Here is a 25,209-nt window from a genome sequence, read left to right on the forward strand (position 1 = left end):
GCAGCTCTACAATTTAGTCCCTGATGTCCCTAGACGGCTCTTTGGTCTTACCCATAGTGAAGAGGTTGGAGTCTGATTGATTGATTATGTTCGCTGTAAAAAATGGCCGTAAAAAATACGGTAAACATACCTTAAATGGCGATGGAAAAATACCGTAAAAACAATGAAGCAAAATGCTGTTTCAAATATAGAAAAAGAACCGTAAATGTAAATACAAAATATTTCTGTATTTAATACATTGTTTGACTGTAATTTTTTTTAAAATACAGTAAAAAGTAAGTTCCTTACTTCTGCTTCCTCCTCCACCGAGACACTGGGCTTCCATAAGTCTGTCATTTCGGCATTTCTTTGGGATGGTAAGAGGCCGTCTGTTAAACATTACACTATAATCCACGGTTAGATGGGGGTGTCGCCCTCCCAGATTTTAAACTGCACCACCATGCTTTCACCCACAGGCCTATTTGGAGTTGGATCGATCCTCCCCAGCATCCCCCTGTCTGGCTCCTCATCGAAGCAGGATACGTCATTCCCCACTGTCTAACCTCTCTCCCTTTCTCGCCCATTAAATTAAAATCTCTCGGCCTCTGGTGGTCCAGTTATTTCCCATGCCATTCGCACATGGAGGAGGGCTGAGTGATTGCTGGGCCCCTTCCCCAAAGCGGTACCCCCCACACCCCGTTGTTCCACAACCCTGTCCATGCTCCTCAATCTCAGTAATCTTACTATCCAGAGATAACAGACCCCTATTAACTCCAGACAGGATCTTGGAACGTCGATCGGTAACAGACTTTACAGTGGCGACTACTTTTTGGATCGACAAAGTCGGTTCAGGTCGGCTCGAAGCGCTGAATGGTGTTCCTGGAGTTCACCATTTAGAGGGTTCACCTGCTCGCAGACAAAGTTCTTCATCTCCACAAGAAAGGGGGCCAGGAGGGGAGAGATGGCCTCTGCATTTACGCTGCCATTCGCCAAAAGAAGCGAAAAAGGACAAATGGACACGCGGAAGAGCAGAGCTAGACAGCCATCGGCGACGAGCGTCACGTGACTCTCCCTCACTGTATTAGTTAATAAACCAAACATCCAGTCACAGGAGGAGCTGCACAAACCGAGATCTCAGCTTAACACCAGTTTGGATGGTACAGTGGTGTTAAAGTCGGGCTGCGGCCGATGGACAGCATCCTGACGTAGGTGTTCTTCTTTCCTAAATGTCCAGAGCAGTGTGCAGGGAGAGGCAGACGGCATCAGCCACGGATCTGTTACACCAGAATGCAAACTGCAGTGGGTCCAGGACTGAGGGCATGTTGAGGTTGATGTAGGACGTGACCAGACTTTCCAGGGACTGCGGGGGTTAAACTGACGGGACGGTAGCTGTTTAAGCAGGAAACAGTAGCTTTCTTCGGCACAGACATGACTGTGGTCTTCTTAAAGCACAGGGGCACAGTGCACAAAGACGGGCACAGGCTGAAGATGTCTGTGATGTGACGGCTGCCAGGCATGATGCACAAGCAGGCCTGGGGTAAAGCTGTCCTCTCCTCAGCTCACTGCTGCCTATCGACTCACCCAGCCATGTATTTATTAATGTACAATAATTCAGCATGACATGGCTTCAGTGTTGATGGCTTTTAATTAAACTTTTGTGGCTGAGGTAAGTGTGCAAACTTAGTTTGCATTATGTTTATAAAAGCTCATCCGTTTGTTTCACCTGTTTTGTGTTGGAGCTTCTGTGGTCCATCTTAAAAAGGGACATTAGTGGAAACACAGGCCCAATCTCAATGTCCCCCCTAAGGCCTCAGCCCTGAACCCTCACAGGCTTAACTGAGGTCACCTGGTAAGTGAGGGAGTGTGAGAGCTCGTCCAGCACAGCTGCAGCTGGAGCCTCCAGTGAGCCGTAAACTGCAGTGAGCAGCACTGAGGGAAACTCTCTGGGCAGGTAGAATGGCGGCACTTGATCTTCAGGAATGAGCAGGACTTGCAAACCGCTTCCACATCGGGGCACCAGTTGCTGTTGATAAAGAAGCACAAAGCGCCTCCCTTTGTCTTGCCAGTGCTGTCTGTGGAGTCTGAGTGGTATACAGTGAAGCTCGGGGCTGTACAGCACTGTGCAGAGGGTTTGGTTACTGCCAGGTCTCGGTGAAGCAGAACACACTGCAGTCCCGAAGGTCCCTTTGAGGGCCGATGCTGCAGTGTAGCTCCTCCGGCTCGTTTCTCAGAGGCTGGAGGTTCCCCAGGAGGACAGTGGGGGTGGGAGGCCGGGATGAACGCTGTCACAGCCTGGTGAGCACGCCGCCCCACAGCCCCCTCCTCCACTGGGTCTGACCACGGTCGGTGTTGCTTGGTCTGGTCGTAGTGTTTCGAACAGTTTTGTCAGGTAAATCAGGAATGGTAGGTTAGCAGGAACATTATGCTTAATGTCCAGCAGAGTGTGGAGGTCATAGACAATAAAACGTCAAGCTACATGCATAAAGATGCTAAAAAACAACAAAAACACACAGTAGGGGGAGAGCAGCTCATAACGTGTCGCTATGGGATGGTACCATCTTGGGAGATGTAATTGATTTATAAACTTGATTGTAAGTGAATCTTTTATTTACTAACATATTACCAAATGATTAGTGACAGTTTATTAATGGTTAAGGAGCAGATCATAAAATAAAGTGTTACTGGGTTTTCTTACCTTTGTCATTTTCTAAAACCAGACGTAGATACAGGAGACTTAATATTAGGTGCAGCGGGAATAAAATCCCCAAAAGAATTTTCTGAACCAGATCTATAAAACATAAAAATGTGAAAAACAATACATTAAATACACATAACATAAAACAGGCCTTTATTAAATATTTTCTCTCTCCATTTTTTGCTAAAATATCCTTCAGTCGAGTTATCAGAGGAGGTGAGAAAACAGTATTAATAAACTGATATTTCCATTAAGGCCTTAATAAGCAGCCCCCCCCCCCCCCTTTGGCTCCATAACAGCTGTGACCCTCCTTGGACACCCCCTGACCTGTGTGGGACACTGGGCCATTCTTCAGAAAGAAAAGCCCCCAGTTCTGTGGAGCATTAAGGAGGTGGGAATCGACTTCACACACTGTGCTCCAGAACTTTCCATTAAGCTTTAATGGGGTTTGGATCTGGTGGCTGGGAGGCCAAGGAAGGCATCTGACTTCATCCTGGTGCTCATGAAACCTCTCCTGAATGTGTTTAGCAGTGTGTATGGGGGCATTATCATCGTGGAATAAGGGAACATCATGAGGGAACAGTGTCTGAGCCACAGGGAGCAGCTGCTCTTGTAAAAAGCCCTCATGTTCCTTGGCTGTTATAGGACCATGCAGAGCATCATCACACCTAATGACTCCCACAAGATGGCTGCCCACACCAACAGGCAATGTGGGCCAATGGCGTCCTTTGGCTTTATCCAAATGTAACCCATCCAGATGTAGGAAAAGGGTGACAGATGGATCATCAGACCATGTTACTCTTTCCCATTGTTCAGGGCTCCATGTTCTGTGCTCCTTATACCAGGTTATGTGTCTCTGGTCACTGGCCTTGGATAGAATCGCTTTCTGAATGGCAGCCCTGCCATGAATCCCAGCTTTGTGAGGTTCATGATTTACAGATTTTATTGAGACTATTAGCTGTGCTTTTGTGATGTTTACCAGCCACCCTGTCTGTCTGTCCCTGACTGTGAGCTTTGACCTGTGACCCCTGTTCCTCTTTGCCCATGCAGGCTGCCTGTGTCTGGCCTGTGCTGTCGTTATTTATCAGACTGTCCCTCTTGATGATTAATTTTGCTGTTTCTGTGATTGATGTACCGGCTATTTGGCCCATTAGGGACAGTGTTAGTTGCCTCACTTTGCTTTGAAAACTATATCAAGTATAATATCTGTAATATCCACTGCTGACTGATTCCTCTGGGGCCCAAATCGGTTTTCCTGTTATTTTCTCAACCCCCTGTATGTCTTAACTAAACTACTGAGTGAAAAATGGGAAACATGAGTCAAGTTTAAAAAATTTACTAAAGTGACTCTGTTGGTTTTATTTCATCAAAAATTCCCCAAGTTAAGACTTATTCTGTAACACTGTGTACCATAGAAATCTATTACTATGGAAACAAATACATAATTAGCACAGAGATTACAAAAGAAATGATGCACTAATGTTACTGTTACTTAGACTGCATCCTAAAAGAACAACTAAACATTCATAAAAACACGTGAGAAACAAAACTGATGAAATTATATGATTAATAAGATATAATACATCTGCACTGAAAGCCAGTTATAGACAAATAAGCAGATAAGCACCAGACTGAGGGGAATATAATGAGTTACACTGAATTCTGATATTTTTCAGTGTTTGTGCAGAATTGTTGCATTATTGCAGGTCAATACCAAATACTTACAGAAATGTCTGAATGACTCCAAAAATATCTTGGCAATAAAGCACGTACATATTACCAAAGGAAAGACTATAATCGGGATGAAATATCCTGAAATCAGAAAGCAAACGTTACTGTACATTAATCCCCACCCTGATTCCACATTCACACATTTAGTTATAGCTATGAATATAAACTTGGTTAATGTCTGCGTTTCACATGTTTAAAGCTGTTTTACACCCCACACATTATCTCTCCTTATGCTCTCTTTATCAAAGCACCATGTACCAGGGGCTGCATGACTTAAGGTCTTTTAAAGTCGAGATTTATGTAACTAAAGTTGAGTCCATGTTGACTAATCGCTGATGACAACATTAATAAAGCTCAGGAGAGGGGAAGGCTTTGCAACAAGCTGAAATCTGTATTGACAAAGACCAGAGTTCGGTTATGTGTTTGTGGTGTTTTCTGTGTCCTCCGGTTCCCCTCCCCCCACAGTCCAATAACATGAGTCCCTTTGGCATATCGTCTTGGGTTATTCCCTGCCATTGTTTCTGGGACTGGCTCTAGACCCCTGTGGCATATGCTGACAACAGGCTGCAATTCAGCAGCACCAATGTATGCAGCAGTAACACTCATATGCGACAACTTCTGTTAAAGAAGAAAGATTGAAATTTCAGTACGATAAAACTCCCAGGAGATCCAGCCATTAGACCTGCTCCTTGCTGTCACACTTTCTCATTTAAGTTCAGGGGGGAGATTCCACAAAGAAGGACTAATGTAAGGCAAGTGTAAGGATTGTCCAATGGGGATGTCACTCACCTCCCTTCCTATTGGACAGTTTTCACATTTGGATTAAGATATCCAGCTAACTGGGAAATCCTGCTTTGTGGAATACCCCCCAGGAACATAGGGCCTCATTTAAAAAGAATGTTCCTAAATTCTTGCAGGAGGCATAATCTTTGTATGAAAACTCACCCTTCGTATGTAAAGTAAAAGTTAAATTTATAAAACCTTGCATAAACCACAATGCATTGCAGTGATTTCCGGCTGTGGTTATAAATTCCACATATCGTAGAAACATTTGCACGCTTAAGAGACTGATACCAAAATTGTGAATTTGGATATCTGCCGATACCGATACAAATCCAAAACACTCTCTGTCTCTTATTTTAAACAACAAAACAGAAAAAATATACCTTGTAAATAAATATCAGGATGCATTTTGCATACCTTAACACTCAATTATAAAAATATTATTATAAAATCATGAAACAAACATTATACTCCTAACAAGAAATAAAAACATTGCAAAAAAACGTGATTCAATTCAGCAACATTGCGTTTTTAATTTAAACTTTATAACATTTAGCAGCATTTAACTGGTCGGCACCATTGAAACGTTCATCCTAAAATTCTAAGTGCAACTTAATGCAAAAGCTGAGCATCTAAAGAAACATTCAAAATGAAGTTCAAAGTGCAACTTTATGCAAAGGTGCAAAAACTCTCTGGTTTTGAAAAGCAAAGGAACTGCAATTTCAGCATGAAATACTGTATATATTCAATCACAAATTAAACCACATTTAAAAATTTGCTTAATTTTTTGTCTTGATGCTTTTGCGTTGTGTTACATGTTGACGTGCTCTGAGCTTTGAGGGCCACCGTAATTTGCAGTTCAATTTCATATGCAAATGCTGAATGCTTAAAATGCCCCACAAATTTTCTCCCACTGGCAACAGTGTCACTTACACTTTATTGCGATAGCAGCCCCTCCTGCATCACCAGCTATAGTGAGTGTGCACAGCTCACTAAACACTACCTCCACCTGCTTTTACAAAGACTGCAAATCATTGTGCTGCTAGTTGTTTCAAGCATAAAACCAGGTTGCCATCTCTGGTCAGCTGTGTGTGAGATTTTCAATTCAAGAAAAGTCGCATTCACAGGTATGTAAGAGTTTTGTTATCTTGTAAAAGGTCTGTAGGGTTTGCAAACTGCCGCAAAACTTTTGATGTAGCTAATTTTAGGTTTATAATGGAATAATATAGATTTGCTGCAAGATTTTTTGCATGAATGTAAAAGTCTGAAAGCATGAGTGTCACTCCAGATGCGTGAGAATTGGCAACCCTGGTAAAATAACTGCATATTGCAGATATGTTTGTTAAATTGTTTTACAAGCATGCAGGTTGCATCTGTTGTCATCACCCTCTTATCTGATGTTCTTACACTCCTCCTACTACAAAGGGTATGAACTAGGGGTACAGCGGTACAGGTATCCCACGGTATGGTCCACACCTTGGTCTTTGGGTCATTGTTTAGGTACATATTTTGTGCGTAAACAATGTTTTTTCTCCCAAAAATTCTTTTGAGTATGGAACATTTTTCAAGCAACGTTTGCAGAAAGTGACATTTCTGTTAACTGTTTTCACTCCCTCATCGTCGCATTCAACAGCGAAACCGAAATGATCCCACACCGGAGATTTGAATGAAGCCGGTTCTTCTTCGAACCTTTGTCTCTCAGCTCCTCCACTGGTGCTCGCCATGCCTGTTTGTTTTCCCTTTTTCCCGCGTCTCTGCACAGGCCACTGTTGCCAACTCCTCAACAAGGAAAGTCTCTATTGCCTGTCCCAAAAGTCGTTAATGATGCCATCGCCTCATTTGCATATAGTACATGTAATTTCAATGGATGTTGTAGGAGAGGGAAATAATGTCGTGGGAGATACAAAAAGTGGTTAAAAAACACCATGAATATGTTTAGAACTAGAAATGAACTTTATTCTGTTTCTTTTTTTTCCATATATATATATATATATATATACACACACACACACACACACACACACACACACACACACAATTCCACTCTGGCGGAGTTTTTTTTAAAATTATTTTTACTAATGCTATACCATATACAAACATTTTACAAGCACATCTTAGGATATAGTTCACTGTGACAATATAAATGGTAGGAGAGAACTAAAACAACAAAGACTGTGTTTATGTAATTATTGAGGTCTGACTAGAATATCTTACTGTATCTAAAATCCCAAAATAAATAATAGTTTCAAAAGCATTACATCCAAAAGAACAGGACACATTTATATCTGTTTTAAATTTGGCAATCTTACAATTCACTGGATGACAATGGTGAAGAATCTTTAAAGTTACCTCCCGCATCTTATTCGAAATAATGAAAGTCCTAGGTAACATCCAAGTAGATTCCCAATCTATGTCATCGAACAGATTATTCCAGTAAAATACTGCAGCTGGCTTAGAGACAATATTCCTCTGAATTATATTTCTAATGCGTTTGTTGGTGACTTCTTTGCTCAGAAGAGGACACATGTTGCCTATAAACAAATGCTCAGGAACTAGATGAGGAAGAGTGCAGTTTCTGCCCTTTACAGCTGATGATAGCAGAACTGCCCCACTATGTATAGCGTCAAAAACCATACAATATTCTTTAGTAGAAACAGGAATATACTCGGACAAAAACCTCTCATATGTAAACAACAGACGATCTTCATTCATCCATCCATCCATCCATCCATCCATCTTCCAAACCGCTTGTCCTACTGGGTCACAGGGAGTCCAGAGCCTATCCCAGAAGCAATGGGAATGAGGCAGGGAACAACCCAGGATGGGAGGCCAGCCCATCGCAGGGCACACTCACACACCATTCACGCACACATTCACACCAATGGGCAAGTTAGCAACTCCAATTAGCCTCAGCATGTTTTTAGACTGTGGGGGGAAACCGGAGTACCCGCAGAAAACCGCAGGAGGACATGGGGAGAACATGCAAACTCCACACACATGTGACCCAGGAGGAGACTTGAACCCGGCTCCCAGAGGTGTGAGGCAACAGTGCTAACCACTGCACCACCATGCCGCCCCGATCTTCATTCAATAATTGATTAAAATAAAACAATTACCAATCCATCTTTCAATATAAAGTGTTTTGAGTTTATAAGTTATGTCTTGATTACTCTGGCGGAGTTACTTATTTTTGACAACCAGGGCAGGATCAGCCAGGGGCGGCTTCGCACATGCGCGGTTCATTTGTAGTCTAGACGCGGAGGGGTAAACATCTCCTGTTCTGACTGCAGCTAGGTGGGGCTGCTGCGTGAGGACTGGCGGCCTGTGAGCGCTTTGGGACGGGAGGGGAGCCAGCGGCAGCACACGCTGCTCGGGGAGAAGAGAGAACGATACGTGCTTCACGTCAGTCTCCAATAACGTTAGAAAAGTCGCTAGATTTGTCACTAGTCGCTTTTTTGAAAACAAGTCGCTAGAGAGGTCAATTGGTTTGTTAATTGGTTTCGCTTGTGTTTGCTTAAACTTATTTTTTTTTAAAAATGCAAAAGTTTTTCTTCTTCACAACATTTTGGTGCTTTTTTCTTTTAAAATACGCCGTGGAGCTTGTGCCTAATCCTAACAACCCGTGGCCACAGCTGGACGGACCCCCGCTGGACGTTAATGCACTAGCTTGCATTCATCCTGCTATATGTTTTATTATTCCTTAAAAACGTAATTAAAAATAACACAAACACATGTAATGTATTTTTATTCTATTAAAGTTTAATGGCAACCCTTATCTCCCAAACCATATGGCCCCCTATCGGCAACACGTGGCATAAGCATGTATGATATACGGAGATAACCCCTCGACCAACCAGAATAAGAGAGATGCACTATCCCGCTTATGACGTCAGAGTTGGAGCTCTGCCCATTGTACCAGGTAATATCTCTGGTATGGGAACACAGCATTACAGTACGGTTTGGAAGCTCCTCTGCCCACAGCCGGAAATCACTACAAGAGGAGTGGGGACGACACAGCATTACAGTACAGTATGGGGACTAGTAACAATAAGGGAAACACTGTCAGACACCCTATTCTACTATGAATACAGGCAATTATTATCCATCCACCCCCCTGCTGTCCAGGACCCACACAGAAGTCAGATATAAAGGGTCTGGACCAATCAGGGATCAGTCCCCGTCCTCTGCAAGTGTAACATACATAAACTCCAGGGGAAAAACACAGTCATTTAAATGCTTTTTCCATACAGTGTCTGGTATATTATGTATTCTGGTGGTTTATGAATAAAAGTTTACATATATCCCACCTCCCATTTATGTTTGGTGTGGTTCCACTGCCCAAGGGGTAAAGTTTTGCATAATAGTGAGAATTTAGAGAACAAATTAAATATATTTACTGGAGGTATCACACAACCTGCATTTAATTAAAGGAAAACTTACCCAGTAAAAAGATGCCTTGCATCCAGGTAATAAGCTGGATATAAAGAGTCAGGATGATATGAATATACAACATCATGTTTAGACCTGTAAGTGTAAAACAGACCAACTTAGACACAGCACAGTGTTCCTGAGCTTGTAAATCAGAATTTAATGACTGAGGTCTAAAAAAAATCTGTTCGTTGGCCCCGACTCACTTCAGTAAAAACATCTTGCCATCTCAATGGGTTAATTTAAATTTGATCTTATTCTGTGAGCTCAGTAATCAGTAATTAGCAAACAAACCACCTGGAACAAATGAAAACAAGGTCTGGATTTGGAATGGAGTCCCAAATTATTTTTTTGGAGGGGGGGTTGTGCTAAGCATTCAAGTCATTAAACAAAATATATTTATATTTACCTAATATATTTAAAGGATTTAATTTCTTGTTTCTTTATACATGATGTGTTTTAAAGGGGAATGGTATCATCCACAGGATTCACTAGGATAAAATGTCATTCCAAAGAAAAACCAATAGAATGTTATGAAAATCCCTGGGATGGACTGGGACACCCCTGCCTGTGCTTCCTGCGAGGGGCCCATTGGATAACCTGGCAGAAGATTATGGGATCTCAGGAAAACGATTAGGGCTCATATCTTTGTTTAATTTAGTACATGGTAAAGAAGAAATAACTCTATAACTAATTCTGGTGCAGGATTCCCGAAATCACAGGGATGTGAACACTAAACAGATGTGAGTATTACCTAGAGAATATACTTACTGCGGAATAAAGTAAATAATTTATAAAATCCAGCTCCCGACCTTAGGAAACAAATCAGAAAAATCCCAGGTCCAAACACTGAAATGAAGTACAAACATCATTAGCCATGAAATTTGTGTGAAAGACATAAGAACAAAGATGTGCTGAGTGGCCCTGTGCTTAAAACCCTGCAAAGCACTGTCACCTGGTGGTTCTGGGTTTGAATCCCATTGTTGTACTGAAAGAACATCCCAGGTTAAGAGGCAGATTAAAATGTGTTGTGTTAATGGTGTTTGGCTGAGACATGATATAAAACATCCCATAATATTTATACATTAGTAATGAAGAACATATCTTTAAAAAATGGTCAAGCTTCACACCATTTGGCATTTAATTACATACAGTATGTAATGAAACAGCTCTATGTTCAGTTCTCATCCACTATTTATGATACATCAATGGCCAAAGTAAATAAACTAAAATAAACTAAAAAGTACATTAAAAAGATATGTTAATATACTTACATGAGATAAAGAACAAAATCACCGGAATTATGAAGACAGTTAAAAACGGTCCAATGTCTGCTCTTCCAGAGAAAAATATGGCAAGAAACACAACAACACCAACTGAAATGGGGTAAGAATACGAAGTCATTATAAAATTCATGACAGACACACTCGGCGATCCTGTGATTAAAGAAGCACAGCCCTGTCACCTGGGGGTTCTGGGTTTGAATCCCATGTTGGACACTGAGGCACTAAAATCACAGGTTATGAAGCAGACTAACCTTGCTTATACAAATATAACGATGTTTCACTGGGACATGCATACACCATAATATATACACTATATGGACAAAATTACTGGGACACACCTCTTAATTACTGAATTCAGGTGTTTCATTGAAACCCATTGCCACGGGTGTATAAAATCAAGCACCTAGCCATGCAGTCAGGTGTGCAAACATTTATGAGAGAATGGGTCGTTCTGAAGAGCTCAGTGAATTTAAGTGTGGTAATGTGATAGGATCCCACCTTTGCAAAAGGTTTGTGAAATTTCTTCCCTGCTAGATATTCCACAGTCAGCTGTAAGTGGTATTACTGCAAAGTGGAAGCTTAAAGCAGCAAAAGAAAGTCAGCCACAAAGTTGCAGACCAAGTAACAGAGCAGGGCTGCCGAGTGCTGAGGCACATAGTGTGTAAAAGTCGCCAACGTTCTGTTGACTCAGTGACTGCAGAGTTCCAAACTTCCTCTGGCATTAACTCCAGCACAAGACTGCTGTGCTGGGAGCTTCAGGGAATGGGCTTCCATGACTGAGCGGCTGCAAACCTCACATCACCAAATGCAATGTCAAGTGTCACATGGCACGGAGTAAAGCACGCTGCTCCTGGACTCCAGAGAAGTGTAAACATGTTCTGTGGAGTGACGAATCACGCTTCTCTGTCTGGCAGTCTGATGGATGAGTCTGGGTTTGGCAGATGACAGGAGAACATTACCTGCCTGACTGCACTGTGCCAACTGTAAAGTTTGGTGGATAAGGGATAATGGTATGGGGCAGTTTTTCAGGGTTTGGGCTCCTTAGACCCAGTGAAGGAAACTCTTAAGACTTCAGCATACCAAGACATTTTGGACAATTCTATGTTTCCAAATTTGTGGGAAGAGTTTAGGGGAAGGAAAGCCCTTTTCTGTTCCTGCATGACTCTGCCCCAGTGCACAAAGCAAGGTCCATAAATATATGGTTGGGTGAGTTTGGTGTAGAAGAACTTGACTGGCCCACACAGAGCCCTAACCTCAACCCTGCAAAACACCTTTGAGATTAACTAGAAAGGAGACTGTGAGCCAGACCTTCACGTGCAAAATCAGCGCCTGACCTCACAAATGCTCAAAAAGTCCCACAGACACACTCCTAAATCTTATGGAAAACCTTCCCAGAAGAGTGGCAGCTGTTATATCTGCAAAGGGGGGACCAACTCCATACTGATGCCTATGGATTTAGAATGGGATGCGATAAATGTGACCCGTCACCATGAAATGAGTCTTAAGTCACACTGGAAGAACTGCACCCATTCATTTCATGGTGATGGGTCACAAATGTTCCTGTAGGTGTAATGGCCAGGTGTCCCAGTACTTTTGTCCATATACTGTACATAATTACTGATTGTGTTTTAATTCATGTAAAGCAAAATGTTATGATTCAAGCTTTGTGTTTAACACATTACTATGCAGAAAAGGAATACCTCTTATAATATAATCCTGGTCTAAAAATTGCAAAAGAAAATTTTACATTTATATACCTGGAAACATACTTACCTGCAAATAAAAAAAAGATTATCAGAAATACAGACGGGGCCCATAGTGTTTTCTTCAGTGTCCGAATTTTAAACCAATACAATATAACTGAAATGAGGTAAGAACAGGGTCAGTCAGCAAAATGTTCATGTCAGGAACATCACAAGAAACAAGGGTCAAACATCCTGTAATATATTAAACATCCTATAATGTACATGTTAAAGATTTAATACATATGAAATCAATTTTATTTAATACACATGAAATCAAGGTTATTTTCAGCCTCTATAAAATAAAAAGTAATGCTTCTATAGCTAATTATGGTCAAATATTCCTGAAATCCTAATCACAAAAATTGTTTTAGACTCGTGAATATACTTACGCTGCATAGAAGCCAAAAAGATCATCATAAGTACAAATTCACCTATAAAGATTCCTAGTATTACTTTCCCAGCTGGGGTTGCAGAATTTTTTGTCCACCCAACGACAGAACCTGAAATGAGGTAAGAGCAGCATCAGTCATTATGGGATTTATGTCAGACACACAGAACATAAACAGAAGGGCTCAGTGCTCCTGTTTAAAATGGGTTATGAAAAGGCAGCAAGGTAGCTGGAGGGACACTATCCTAATGCAGGCCCCAAATCATACTTCCACACAGCTACAGAGCGAACATAAGCAGGAACAAATGCAACTCAGCCAAAATAAAGGCAGTAAGGCTGCTGGAGGGACACTATCCTAATGCAGGCCCCAAATCATACTTCCACACAGCTTACAGAGTGACCATAAGCAGGAACAAATGCCACTCAGCCAAAATAAAGGCAGCAAGGCTGCTGGAGGGACACTATCCTAATTCAGGCCCCAAATCATACTTCCACACAGCTACAGAGCGAACATAAGCAGGAACAAATGCAACTCAGCCAAAATAAAGGCAGTAAGGCTGCTGGAGGGACACTATCCTAATGCAGGCCCCAAATCATTCTTCCACACAGCTACAGAATGACCATAAGCAGGAACAAATGCCACTCAGCCAAAATAGAGGCAGCAAGGCTGCAGGAGGGACACAATCCTAATACAGGCCCCAAATCATACTTCCACAGAGCTACAGAGTGACCATAAGCAGGAACAAATGCCACTCAGCCAAAATAGAGGCAGCAAGGCTACTGGAGGGACACAATCCTAATACAGGCCCCAAATCATACTTCCACACAGCTATAGAATGACCATAAGCAGGAACAAATGCCACTCAGCCAAAATAAAGGCAGCAAGGCTGCTGGAGGGACACTATCCTAATGCAGGCCCCAAATCATACTTCCACACAGCAACAGAGTGACCATAAGCAGGAACAAATGCCACTCAGCCAAAATAAAGACAGCAAGGCTGCTGGAGGGACACTATCCTAATGCAGGCCCCAAATCATACTGCCACACAGCTACAGAGTGACCATAAGCAGGAACAAATGCCACTCAGCCAAAATAGAGGCAGCAAGGCTGCTGGAGGGACACAATCCAAATACAGGCCCCAAATCATACTTCTACACAGCTACAGAGCGAACATAAGCAGGAACAAATGCAACTCAGCCAAAATAAAGGCAGTAAGGCTGCTGGAGGGACACTATCCTAATGCAGGCCCCAAATCATACTTCCACACAGCTACAGAGTGACCATAAGACGGAACAAATGCCCCTCATCCAAAATAAAGGCAGCAAGGCGGCTGGAGGGACACTATCCTAATGCAGGCCCCAAATCATACAGCCACACAGCTACAGAGTGACCATAAGCAGGAACAAATGCCACTCAGCCAAAATAGAGGCAGCAAGGCTGCTGGAGGGACACTATCCTAATACAGGCCCCAAATCATACTTCCACACAGCTATAGAATGACCATAAGCAGGAACAAATGCCACTCAGCCAAAATAAAGGCAGCAAGGCTGCTGGAGGGACACCATCCTAATGCAGGCCCCAAATCATACTTCCACATAGCAACAGAGTGACCATAAGCAGGAACAAATGCCACTCAGCCAAAATAAAGCCAGCAAGGCTGCTGGAGGGACACTATCATAATTCAAGCCCCAAATCATACTTCCACACAGCTACAGAGTGACCATAAGCAGGAACAAATGCCACTCAGCCAAAATAAAGGCAGTAAGGCTGCTGGAGGGACACTATCCTAATGCAGGCCCCAAATCATACTTCCACACAGCTACAGAGTGACCATACGCAGGAACAAATGCCCCTCAGCCAAAATAAAGGCAGCAAGGCTGCTGGAGGGACACTATCATAATTCAAGCCCCAAATCATACTTCCACACAGCTACAGAGTGACCATAAGCAGGAACAAATGCCACTCAGCCAAAATAAAGGCAGTAAGGCTGCTGGAGGGACACTATCCTAATGCAGGCCCCAAATCATACTTCCACACAGCTACAGAGTGACCATAAGCAGGAACAAATGCCCCTCAGCCAAAATAAAGGCAGCAAGGCTGCTGGAGGGACACTATCCTAATGCAGGCCCCAAATCAAACAGCCACACAGCTACAGAGTGACCATAAGCAGGAACAAATGCCACTCAGCCAAAATAGAGGCAGCAAGGCTACTGGAGGGACACTATCCTAATGCAGGCCCCAAATCATAGTAACACACAGCTACAGATTGACCATAAGCAGGAACAAATGCCCCTCAGCCAAAATAAAGGCAGCAAGGCTGCTGGAGGGACACTATCCTAATTCAGGCCCCAAATCATACAGCCACACAGCTACAGAGTGACCATAAGCAGGAACAAATGCCACTCAGCCAAAATAGAGGCAGCAAGGCTGCTGGAGGGACACAATCCTAATACAGGCCCCAAATCATACTTCCACACAGCTACAGAGTGACCATAAGCAGGAACAAATGCCCCTCAGCCAAAATAAAGGCAGCAAGGCTGCTGGAGGGACACTATCCTAATTCAGGCCCCAAATCATACTTCCACACAGCTACAGAGCGAACATAAGCAGGAACAAATGCCCCACAGCCAAAATAAAGGCAGCAAGGCGGCTGGAGGGACACTATCCTAATTCAGGCCCCAAATCATACTTCCACACAGCTACAGAGCGAACATAAGCAGGAACAAATGCCACTCAGCCAAAATAAAGGCAGCAAGGCTGCTGGAGGGACACTATCCTAATTCAGGCCCCAAATCATACTTCCACACAGCTACAGAGCGAACATAAGCAGGAACAAATGCCCCTCAGCCAAAATAAAGGCAGCAAGGCTGCTGGAGGGACACTATCCTAATTCAGGCCCCAAATCATACTTCCACACAGCTACAGAGCAAACATAAGCAGGAACAAATGCCCCTCAGCCAAAATAAAGGCAGCAAGGCTGCTGGAGGGACACTATCCTAATGCAGGCCCCAAATCATACAGCCACACAGCTACAGAGTGACCATAAGCAGGAACAAATGCCACTCAGCCAAAATAAAGGCAGCAAGGCTGCTGGAGGGACACTATCCTAATGCAGACCCAAATCATACAGCCACACAGCTACAGAGTGAAAATAAGCAGGAACAAATGCCACTCAGCAAAAATAAAGGCAGCAAGGCTGCTGGAGGGACACTATCCTAATACAGGCCCCAAATCATACTTCCACAGAGCTACAGAGTGACCATAAGCAGGAACAAATGCCACTCAGCCAAAATAGAGGCAGCAAGGCTGCTGGAGGGACACAATCCTAATACAGGCCCCAAATCATACTTCCACACAGCTACAGAGTGACCATAAGCAGGAACAAATGCCCCTCAGCCAAAATAAAGGCAGCAAGGCGGCTGGAGGGACACTATCCTAATGCAGGCCCCAAATCATACAGCCACACAGCTACAGAGTGACCATAAGCAGGAACAAATGCCACTCAGCCAAAATAGAGGCAGCAAGGCTGCTGGAGGGACACAATCCTAATGCAGGCCCCAAATCATACTTCCACACAGCTACAGAGTGACCATAAGCAGGAACAAATGCCCCTCAGCCAAAATAAAGGCAGCAAGGCTGCTGGAGGGACACTATCCTAATTCAGGCCCCAAATCATACTTCCACACAGCTACAGAGCGAACATAAGCAGGAACAAATGCAACTCAGCCAAAATAAAGGCAGTAAGGCTGCTGGAGGGACACTATCCTAATGCAGGCCCCAAATCATACTTCCACACAGCTACAGAGTGACCATAAGCAGGAACAAATGCCCCTCAGCCAAAATAAAGGCAGCAAGGCGGCTGGAGGGACACTATCCTAATGCAGGCCCCAAATCATACAGCCACACAGCTACAGAGTGACCATGAGCAGGAACAAATGCCACTCAGCCAAAATAGAGGCAGCAAGGCTGCTGGAGGGACACTATCCTAATTCAGGCACCAAATCATACTTCCACACAGCTACAGAGCGAACATAAGCAGGAACAAATGCAACTCAGCCAAAATAAAGGCAGTAAGGCTGCTGGAGGGACACTATCCTAATGCAGGCCCCAAATCATACTTCCACACAGCTACAGAGTGATCATAAGCAGGAACAAATGCCCCTCAGCCAAAATAAAGGCAGCAAGGCTGCTGGAGGGACACTATCCTAATTCAGGCGCCAAATCATACTTCCACACAGCTACAGAGCGAACATAAGCAGGAACAAATGCAACTCAGCCAAAATAAAGGCAGTAAGGCTGCTGGAGGGACACTATCCTAATGCAGGCCCCAAATCATACTTCCACACAGCTACAGAGTGACCATAAGCAGGAACAAATGCCCCTCAGCCAAAATAAAGGCAGCAAGGCTGCTGGAGGGACACTATCCTAATGCAGGCCCCAAATCATACAGCCACACAGCTACAGAGTGACCATAAGCAGGAACAAATGCCACTCAGCCTAAATAAAGGCAATTTCCTCCCTCACTTCAGCCTCCTTCCCTCCATCACTTTTATTTGGTTCTGTTTCAGGGGTCGGAAACTCCAGTCCTGCAGAGCTGTGGATCATGCTAGTTTGTGCTCTACCACTGATGTATGTGTTTTAATAGCTGTTGTTCCTTCACTTTTTATAATTGTAGCTTTTATATGCGATTCAGGTGTGAATAAAGCTCTGATTTAAAGGTATTTTAAAACCTGTAGCCCTGAGAGTGAGAAAATCATCTAGACAGTAATGAAATGAAAAATGAGCCATACATGCTAAAACACTGACGTGTGTTTGGCATCTTCAAAGATGCACCACAGTGCAGGGCTGCCAGCTCTCTCACACTGACCGTGAGACTCCCGCAATCGGGTCCAATCTCCCTTAATCTCACAATTCTGTCCATCAGATACATTAACCTCCCTGAAATGCCGGTTATGCTGGTTTAGAGCGCTGTGTGTGTTAGCATGTGACAAGGGCTGCCCACACGTCGCTGTTGCTGGGCGTCTTCAGCACAGACCTCGTTACTCCAAAGACGCAGGATACAGTTCGGAGATGAAGAGGAAAGTGGTGCAACAAGCAAAGATCTAACAAAGTAACGTCAGCTAACAAAATACAGCAGGTAACTAAGTTTAGCAAAGGAATAGTTCCAGTCCTGGTGGTTATGGCAGAGCTAGCTAGCTAATGCTATCAATGGGCTCTTTCCATAGGCGTGTCAAAGATGGGAAAACTCAAAGGAATAATTACCTAAGTATTCTACACTCTGCTCGGCCGCAGAACCTACTTTTAATTAACATTATTAATTATTTTGTTTTTCTATCTATGACGGGTCTGTAGAAAGAGTCTATTGAAAAAAAAAGCAGCCATTTCCTCACTGCATGCTTGTGGCCGAGTGACAGTAACAAACTCAGCACATTTTGTCCTCACTGGCAGTGAGCAGATCTGTGCAGTGCTCTGACAGACACCCAGTGCCTATTTCTGATGTGCTGCAATGCTTTTCTCATTATGGTAGAATACAGCATTGTGTTTAGTCCCCTGTCAGTGTTAGAAGTGGTAAGTTGTTTACCATGGTGTGGTAAGTTGTTTACCATGGTCTGTTAAGCTGTTTACCATGGTCTGGTAAGCTGTACTTATGCCCCGCCCAGTTTTTATATGCCACTGGAACGAGCAGCTTCCCCAGATCACCAGCAAGCGCCAAACCTGCTCTCACCCGACCGCACGCCGATGCAGGTGCTGAGTGCATCTTTACACTCACTGGTGTCAATAAAACTAAAACAGGAAACAGTCTGAACCTAGATGGCACCTCGTCATGCATTATGACAGTCAAAGTGGGCGACATTAATCCTGATGGTCACTAGGGGGAGCCACCAATGAGGGTCATTACAGCAGCAAAAAGTGCAGCGACCAAACACAAGGGGGCGCTAACTGACACTTATACACTGAAATGTGCTTAATCACACAAGCACTTAATGTACAAAGGACCAGCGTTCAAAGGCAAAGTGATGTGTAATGTCGGTAAATACAAATACAGATGTAGCTCCGTACCATTTTACCTTTTCACCTCATGCCCCCCCAAACTCCACCTCACTCCAAATCTCACTCAAACAAATTCCTCAAAGCTTGCAGCCCTAACAGTGTGTTTAATGTTTTACCAGAAACTGCTGCTTTCCCCTGATTTACTGCTGATGTTTCCTATACATCAATGATATTTAAACTCACCTGTGCAAACAGCTGTGATGATGATGATGCTTCCTAATATCTGAATCAGGAAGCTAATTCTCCATGTCAGACCTGTAAAAATAGTTATTTATCCTAAAACACATCAGCGGCATCACAGGTCATGCCAGTGACACCTAATTATTGGGAAACATTTAGATGTTTAGATGTCCCCCCCCCCCCCGGCCTTGCAGTGACAGTATAAGGACAGTGGTGGCCAGCAGATGTTTCATTATGCGAATTATCACAGCTGAGGAGGTGCGGATGGTTTAAAAGGAGCTGCCTGGCTCCTCTGTTCTCTCTCACTTTGTGTCTGTAACTCTGTGCACATTGAGGATTTGCTCAGCCTGCGCTTCTCTCTCACTTTGTGTCTGTAACTCTGTGCACATTGAGGATTCGCTCACCCTGCGCTTCTCTCTCACTTTGTGTCTGTAACTCTGTGCACATTGAGGATTCGCTCACCCTGCGCTTCTCTCTCACTTTGTGTCTGTAACTCTGTGCACATTGAGGATTTGCTCACCCTGCGCTTCTCTCTCACTTTGTGTCTGTAACTCTGTGCACATTGAGGATTTGCTCACCCTGTGCTTCTCTCTCACTTTGTGTCTGTAACTCTGTGCACATTGAGGATTTGCTCACCCTGTGCTTCTCTCTCACTTTGTGTCTGTAACTCTGTGCACATTGAGGATTTGCTCACCCTGTGCTTCTCTCTCACTTTGTGTCTGTAACTCCGTGCACATTGATGATTCGCTCACTCTGCGCTTCTCTCTCACTTTGTGTATGTAACTCCGTGCACATTGAGGATTCGCTCACCCTGCGCTTCTCTCTCACTTTGTGTCTGTAACTCTGTGCACATTGAGGATTTGCTCACCCTGTGCTTCTCTCTCACTTTGTGTCTGTAACTCTGTGCACATTGAGGATTCGCTCGCCCTGCGCTTCTCTCTCACTTTGTGTCTGTAACACTGTGCACATTGAGGATTCGCTCACCCTGCGCTTCTCTCTCACTTTGTGTCTGTAACTCTGTGCACATTGAGGATTCGCTCACCCTGCGCTTCTCTCTCACTTTGTGTCTGTAACTCTGTGCACATTGAGGATTTGCTCACCCTGTGCTTCTCTCTCACTTTGTGTCTGTAACTCTGTGCACATTGAGGATTTGCTCACCCTGCGCTTTTCTCTCACTTTGTGTCTGTAACTCTGTGCACATTGAGGATTTGCTCACCCTGTGCTTCTCTCTCACTTTGTGTCTGTAACTCTGTGCACATTGAGGATTTGCTCACCCTGCGCTTCTCTCTCACTTTGTCTCTGTGTAAGTCTGTGCACATTGAGGATTTGCTCACCCTGTGCTTCTCTCTCACTTTGTGTCTGTAACTCTGTGCACACTGAGGATTTGCTCGCCCTGTGCTTCTCTCTCACTTTGTGTCTGTAGCTCTGTGCACATTGAGGATTTGCTCACCCTGCGCTTCTCTCTCACTTTGTGTCTGTAACTCTGTGCACACTGAGGATTTGCTCACCCTGCGCTTCTCTCTCACTTTGTGTCTGTAGCTCTGTGCACATTGAGGATTTGCTCGCCCTGTGCTTCTCTCTCACTTTGTGTCTGTAACTCTGTGCACATTGAGGATTTGCTCACCCTGCGCTTCTCTCTCACTTTGTGTCTGTAACTCTGTGCACATTGAGGATTTGCTCACCCTGCGCTTCTCTCTCCATCTGGTTTCTCCTAATTTACTGATCTCCCGCTACACAGATTCCTTTAAACATAAATGATTGTTTCTTGTTTCTTGATCTGTATCTTGCAAAAACTTTAATCCAAATGTTGTGTTTCAAAGGTCTGAAAAGTCACAACATGGACCCTTGATATTATCATACTGTCAAAAACATACATTTCTAAGAGCTTGAACAGTGAACTGTTAGAAGCTGCTACCAAGAACAACTGGGCTGCAGGAGAACCAACAATCATATGAAGACACCTAATGAAAAAATGTACTATATGTTAATGTATTATAACAGCTAATAGCTCAATTATATTTAATATTTTTTTCAAACTATCACCTTCTTTTCACAGTGTATATTAGAAACAGAATGAAGCATATCAGAATAACTAAACATACCTGGATATAATTGTTTTGCATCCATATTAAACAACATCAGGATATTCAGCAGAGTGATGACAGTACAGGTAACAGCCTCTTCTGTGGAACCTGAGAAACACCAGTAACACAAGATAACACTCAGGGAACATTGGCAGTGTTTTGATGTCTTGCAGATCGGATCCCAGTCTTCCTGTCACTACTTGGTCTTGTTTTGCTGAACTTCCCAGTGCATTAATGGTGACATGACTGACTGCTTCCATGTGAAATTCTATAATTAGCCACCAGGAGGCGGTTCCTCTGCTGTTTTGAATATTATGTTTATTTGATTAAGTGTGGTGGTGCAGTGGTTAGCACTGTTGCCTCACACCTCTGGGTCCCGGGTTCGAGTCTCCGCCTGGGTTACATGTGTGTGGAGTTTGCATGTTCTCCCCATGTCGTCGTGAGGTTTCCTCCGGGTACTCCGGTTTCTCCCCACAGTCCAAAAACATGCTAATTGGACATGCTAAATTGCCCGTAGGAGTGCATGTGTGAGTAAATGGTGTGTGAGTGTGCCCTGCAATGGGCTGCCCCCCTATCCTGGGTTGTTCCCTGCCTCATGCCCATTGCTTCCGGGATAGGCTCCGGACCCCCCGCAACCCAGTAGGATAAGCGGTTTGGAAAATGGATGGATGGATGATTAAGTGTGTTTATTGCTCTATTTATGCTTTCAGGTAATTAAGAAATGCAGATACTCACTCTACATAAACCATAACTGCACAAACTCAAACAAAATATTTACACTGGCAACATAAATTATCCTTTGGTGGATACATAGCAATAGTTAAGCAGTTACATTAAATGATCAAATTATTTAAAGATGTTTATCAGTCTTAAAGACAAATCAAAACAAATAACCAATGAAAGCAACTCTTCACAGTTATATTAACTCCATCAGTGTACCCCAGGTAAATCTGGTTTTATTTTGTTACCCTATTAACTAGTATCGATAATTCATTGTTATTCACACATACAAACGTTTACTAGTGAAATTCTTGATCTTTCCTGGATCTTTAGCCAACTAAACTGCATCCACCCATTTAATTTACTACTGCTGCTCTGTTGTCCGAAAAACATTTTTAAATTGTAAAACTCACATGACAGAAATAATTAAGATCAATCTGCTTATAAAAGCATTCTTTAAATAAATCTAAATAGAAGTATGTATAAACCATATTTAATGGGCTCACCATCAGTTACACCCCACAGGAGGAAGGCTGAGGAAACCATGACTGATGGAACTGCGACAAGTGACCAGTGACTCAACAGAGCCTGTCTGCCTTCACCTATAGACAGAAAGTAGGACCAAATGTAACCACCTGCCCTTTAGCTTTATAAAACCATTCATATAAAGTTTAATGACCTACATCCATCCTCAGATGGTCATTCTGCTGCATGCTCACCTACAGACGACCAGTACAGACTGTCAGGCTCAACAGACTCCTTAATTATTTTAGTGTAATTTTAATAAGGACATCAGCTTTGGTTCTGTGACGCCCGCTCCGTCCGCTCCTCGTGTGTGCCACGCCCCCTGATTACCCACGTGTGCTTCCCTGATCGTCTCCAGCTTTGTCCATTTACTTTGCTTGGTCCTGTCTTATTTAAGTCCTGGTCTTACCTGTTTGCCTTGTCTGTCATTGATGTTACCTGATGTCAGTCTTTGTCTGATGTCCCTTGCCCCGATTCCTGAGAATAAACCCCCGTTTTCCCGTATCCCGCTTACCTGCCTGCTCCTTCCGCACGATCGCCGCTCTCTGCTCGCGATCGTTGCCGTCTCCCGTGACAGGTTCATTGTTTTGGTTTGCTGGGGTTCAGTGATAAAACTTTATGAAATACTTCATATTCACACATATGTTACCAGAGGCTCAGGATCAAAGCATGTTAATTACATCACAGTTAAGTTCTGCAATGGACAGACACCCATGTAGATACAGTCTTGCCTGATGCCCCATGTCTGCTGAGATGCCCTCTACAGGATAAGTGGCTTCAAACATGCAATGACTGATTCACTCTTCGTTTGACCTGTGCTACAAAAGTTAGATTAGAACTGAATGTTTCAAAATTACTTACTTTTCTTTATATAATACCTGACAGATAAAGCACCAGTAAGTAGGACTGCAGGTGAGACAGTGATGCACAGGCCCAGAATCAGCCAATGGAGGGGTGAATAACCTAAAAAAATAAGAAATATGTTCAAGAATTTACTTTTCCAAACAAGCTTTATATATTTGACTATAATCAGCATCTCTGACCCAACAATTACGCACAAATGTATTATATGTGCATGAATCCTAATTGTTCACTGACTTACATTATTATTAAGTAAAAATAAAACCACTGATTATACCGCAATACTCTAATTGTAATGACCGGTCGAACGAGCAGGAAGTGAGGAATCAGAGTGGGGAAACAGGGATCCAAGATAAGGGACTGGGGAAATGCTGATGACAATCAGGATTCCACATGGTTAATGAGGGGGCGTGGCACACAGGAGGATGAACGAGCAGGTCATGACACCAATAAAACATCTTATCTAGAGCTGAAAATTGCTCTAAAGTGGAAGCCTGAAGCAATTACACATTCATTCATTTTGTATATAAAACTGACTAAACCCAGTTTGACTATGGGATGTGTATGAAGATCATTCTACAGCAGAACCACTGACCCTCAGGGGAACGAACATGTGATTTTATCACACAAAACTATGTGGAGATGGAGATTCAAACCAGTCATTCTAGTGACACCCAGTGTTATGTTAAGCTGACTTTTAACATCATGGCAGTAACTAGGGCTGTATTCATGCTGAGAGTATATGGATATTAAACAGACTGAACTATCAAAGAGGGAAAAACTTCATAAATAATTATGCAATGTTACAAAGGGTTAAAACAGTCTAAATAAGATGTTTACAATTAGCTTTGAACATTTTTTTTTAAAAGGCGCTGTAGCAGTTAAAAGAAGGACAATACAATAAAAGTGTTTAACAGCTAAAGGAGTTTAACATGTAGGACATACAGGTGGATCTTCACCTGTAAGTATAAACATGAGTCAGCCTGCTTTGCCCAATGTGACACCTTGTGTAGGTGACCTGGTGACTCACCCAGTGCTGTTATCCTGGCTGTTGTACTATTAGAATCAGTATCTGAGTGGACTTCACACATGAACTCTCCTTTGTCTTCCAGCCTGACTTTCCTCAGTTTCATTGAGAAGTTTCCTTTGGAAGTTTCCTCAGTGAAGAATTCAGCTCTTCCAGAGTATTTCTCATCCTGTGACTCTGGTTTGTTCTCTCCATCAGCATACTGAAGCACGATGATGTCACCGTCTGTCTTTCTCCATTCCACCTGAAGCTCTGCCACATTAACATGGGTGTCCACAGAGCAGCTGAGAGTCACATCCTCTCCAGCATGTGCAGAGACAGGCTCATCTGCACCCGTCACCACCAGCCGCTCTGGAACAAGAACAGGAGGATTCATACAACCTGGCAACCCGACATTTCGTTTTTTTTCCCCACCAGATTAGAAATGACATTCAGATAGTTTGAGGCGTTTCCATCTTATCATTTATGACTTTTTCAAATTTTGCCATTAGGAATGCCATACTGGGTATTCAGTATGGGAGCCTATAGGGTTATACATCTGGGTCACATACTGACAGGTCCGTGTGGGTTACCTGGGTTGGGCCCATATGGGTCATATCAGGTGAAACACATATTGGCCTCATCTGAGATGGATACTAGCACAGTGGATTGTGTTTTGTGGTCAACTTTTGAAAAAGCCAAGGACCAAAATGTTATCAGCGTCAGGTCCAAAGCCAGCATCTGTTA

The 25,209-nt window shown here is 43.3% G+C and overlaps 3 protein-coding genes across 17 annotated transcripts in view; 2 read left to right on the top strand and 1 right to left on the bottom strand.

Annotated features, from left to right (window-relative positions):
* Window positions 1-25,209, top strand: part of LOC125704417 (NACHT, LRR and PYD domains-containing protein 5-like) — a 97,228-nt gene that overhangs the window by 50,134 nt on the left and 21,885 nt on the right. The gene's annotated exons all lie outside the window — the stretch shown is intronic.
* Window positions 1-25,209, top strand: part of LOC125704420 (protein NLRC3-like) — a 91,869-nt gene that overhangs the window by 45,197 nt on the left and 21,463 nt on the right. The window lies entirely within an intron of this gene.
* Window positions 1-25,209, bottom strand: part of LOC125704423 (uncharacterized) — a 43,283-nt gene that overhangs the window by 5,207 nt on the left and 12,867 nt on the right. For 4 of the 10 annotated variants that reach the window (XR_007381124.1, XR_007381123.1, XM_048969965.1 and 1 more), the window contains 13 exons: window positions 24,487-24,834; window positions 23,457-23,558; window positions 23,110-23,190; window positions 22,577-22,672; window positions 21,369-21,458; window positions 19,270-19,341; window positions 13,037-13,147; window positions 12,676-12,762; window positions 10,891-10,992; window positions 10,388-10,465; window positions 9,629-9,712; window positions 4,400-4,486; window positions 2,675-2,767 (listed from right to left, as the gene is read on the bottom strand). Coding sequence is in view for 5 of the 10 variants with exons in the window: in XM_048969961.1 (XP_048825918.1) it covers window positions 2,675-2,767; window positions 4,400-4,486; window positions 9,629-9,712; window positions 10,388-10,465; window positions 10,891-10,992; window positions 12,676-12,762; window positions 13,037-13,147; window positions 19,270-19,341; window positions 21,369-21,458; window positions 22,577-22,672; window positions 23,110-23,190; window positions 23,457-23,558; window positions 24,487-24,834 (1,431 nt within the window). In the remaining 5 variants the exon portion in view is untranslated. Of the gene's footprint in view, window positions 1-51; window positions 2,338-2,674; window positions 2,768-4,399; window positions 4,487-7,178; window positions 8,555-9,628; window positions 9,713-10,387; window positions 10,466-10,890; window positions 10,993-12,675; window positions 12,763-13,036; window positions 13,148-19,269; window positions 19,342-21,368; window positions 21,459-22,576; window positions 22,673-23,109; window positions 23,191-23,456; window positions 23,559-24,486; window positions 24,835-25,209 lie in introns of those variants that run through there. The other 6 variants (XR_007381125.1, XR_007381126.1, XR_007381127.1 and 3 more) reach the window with 5 other exon arrangements.

This window comes from Brienomyrus brachyistius, chromosome 12, assembly GCF_023856365.1.
Source record: "Brienomyrus brachyistius isolate T26 chromosome 12, BBRACH_0.4, whole genome shotgun sequence".
Classification (NCBI taxonomy): Eukaryota; Metazoa; Chordata; class Actinopteri; order Osteoglossiformes; family Mormyridae; genus Brienomyrus; species Brienomyrus brachyistius.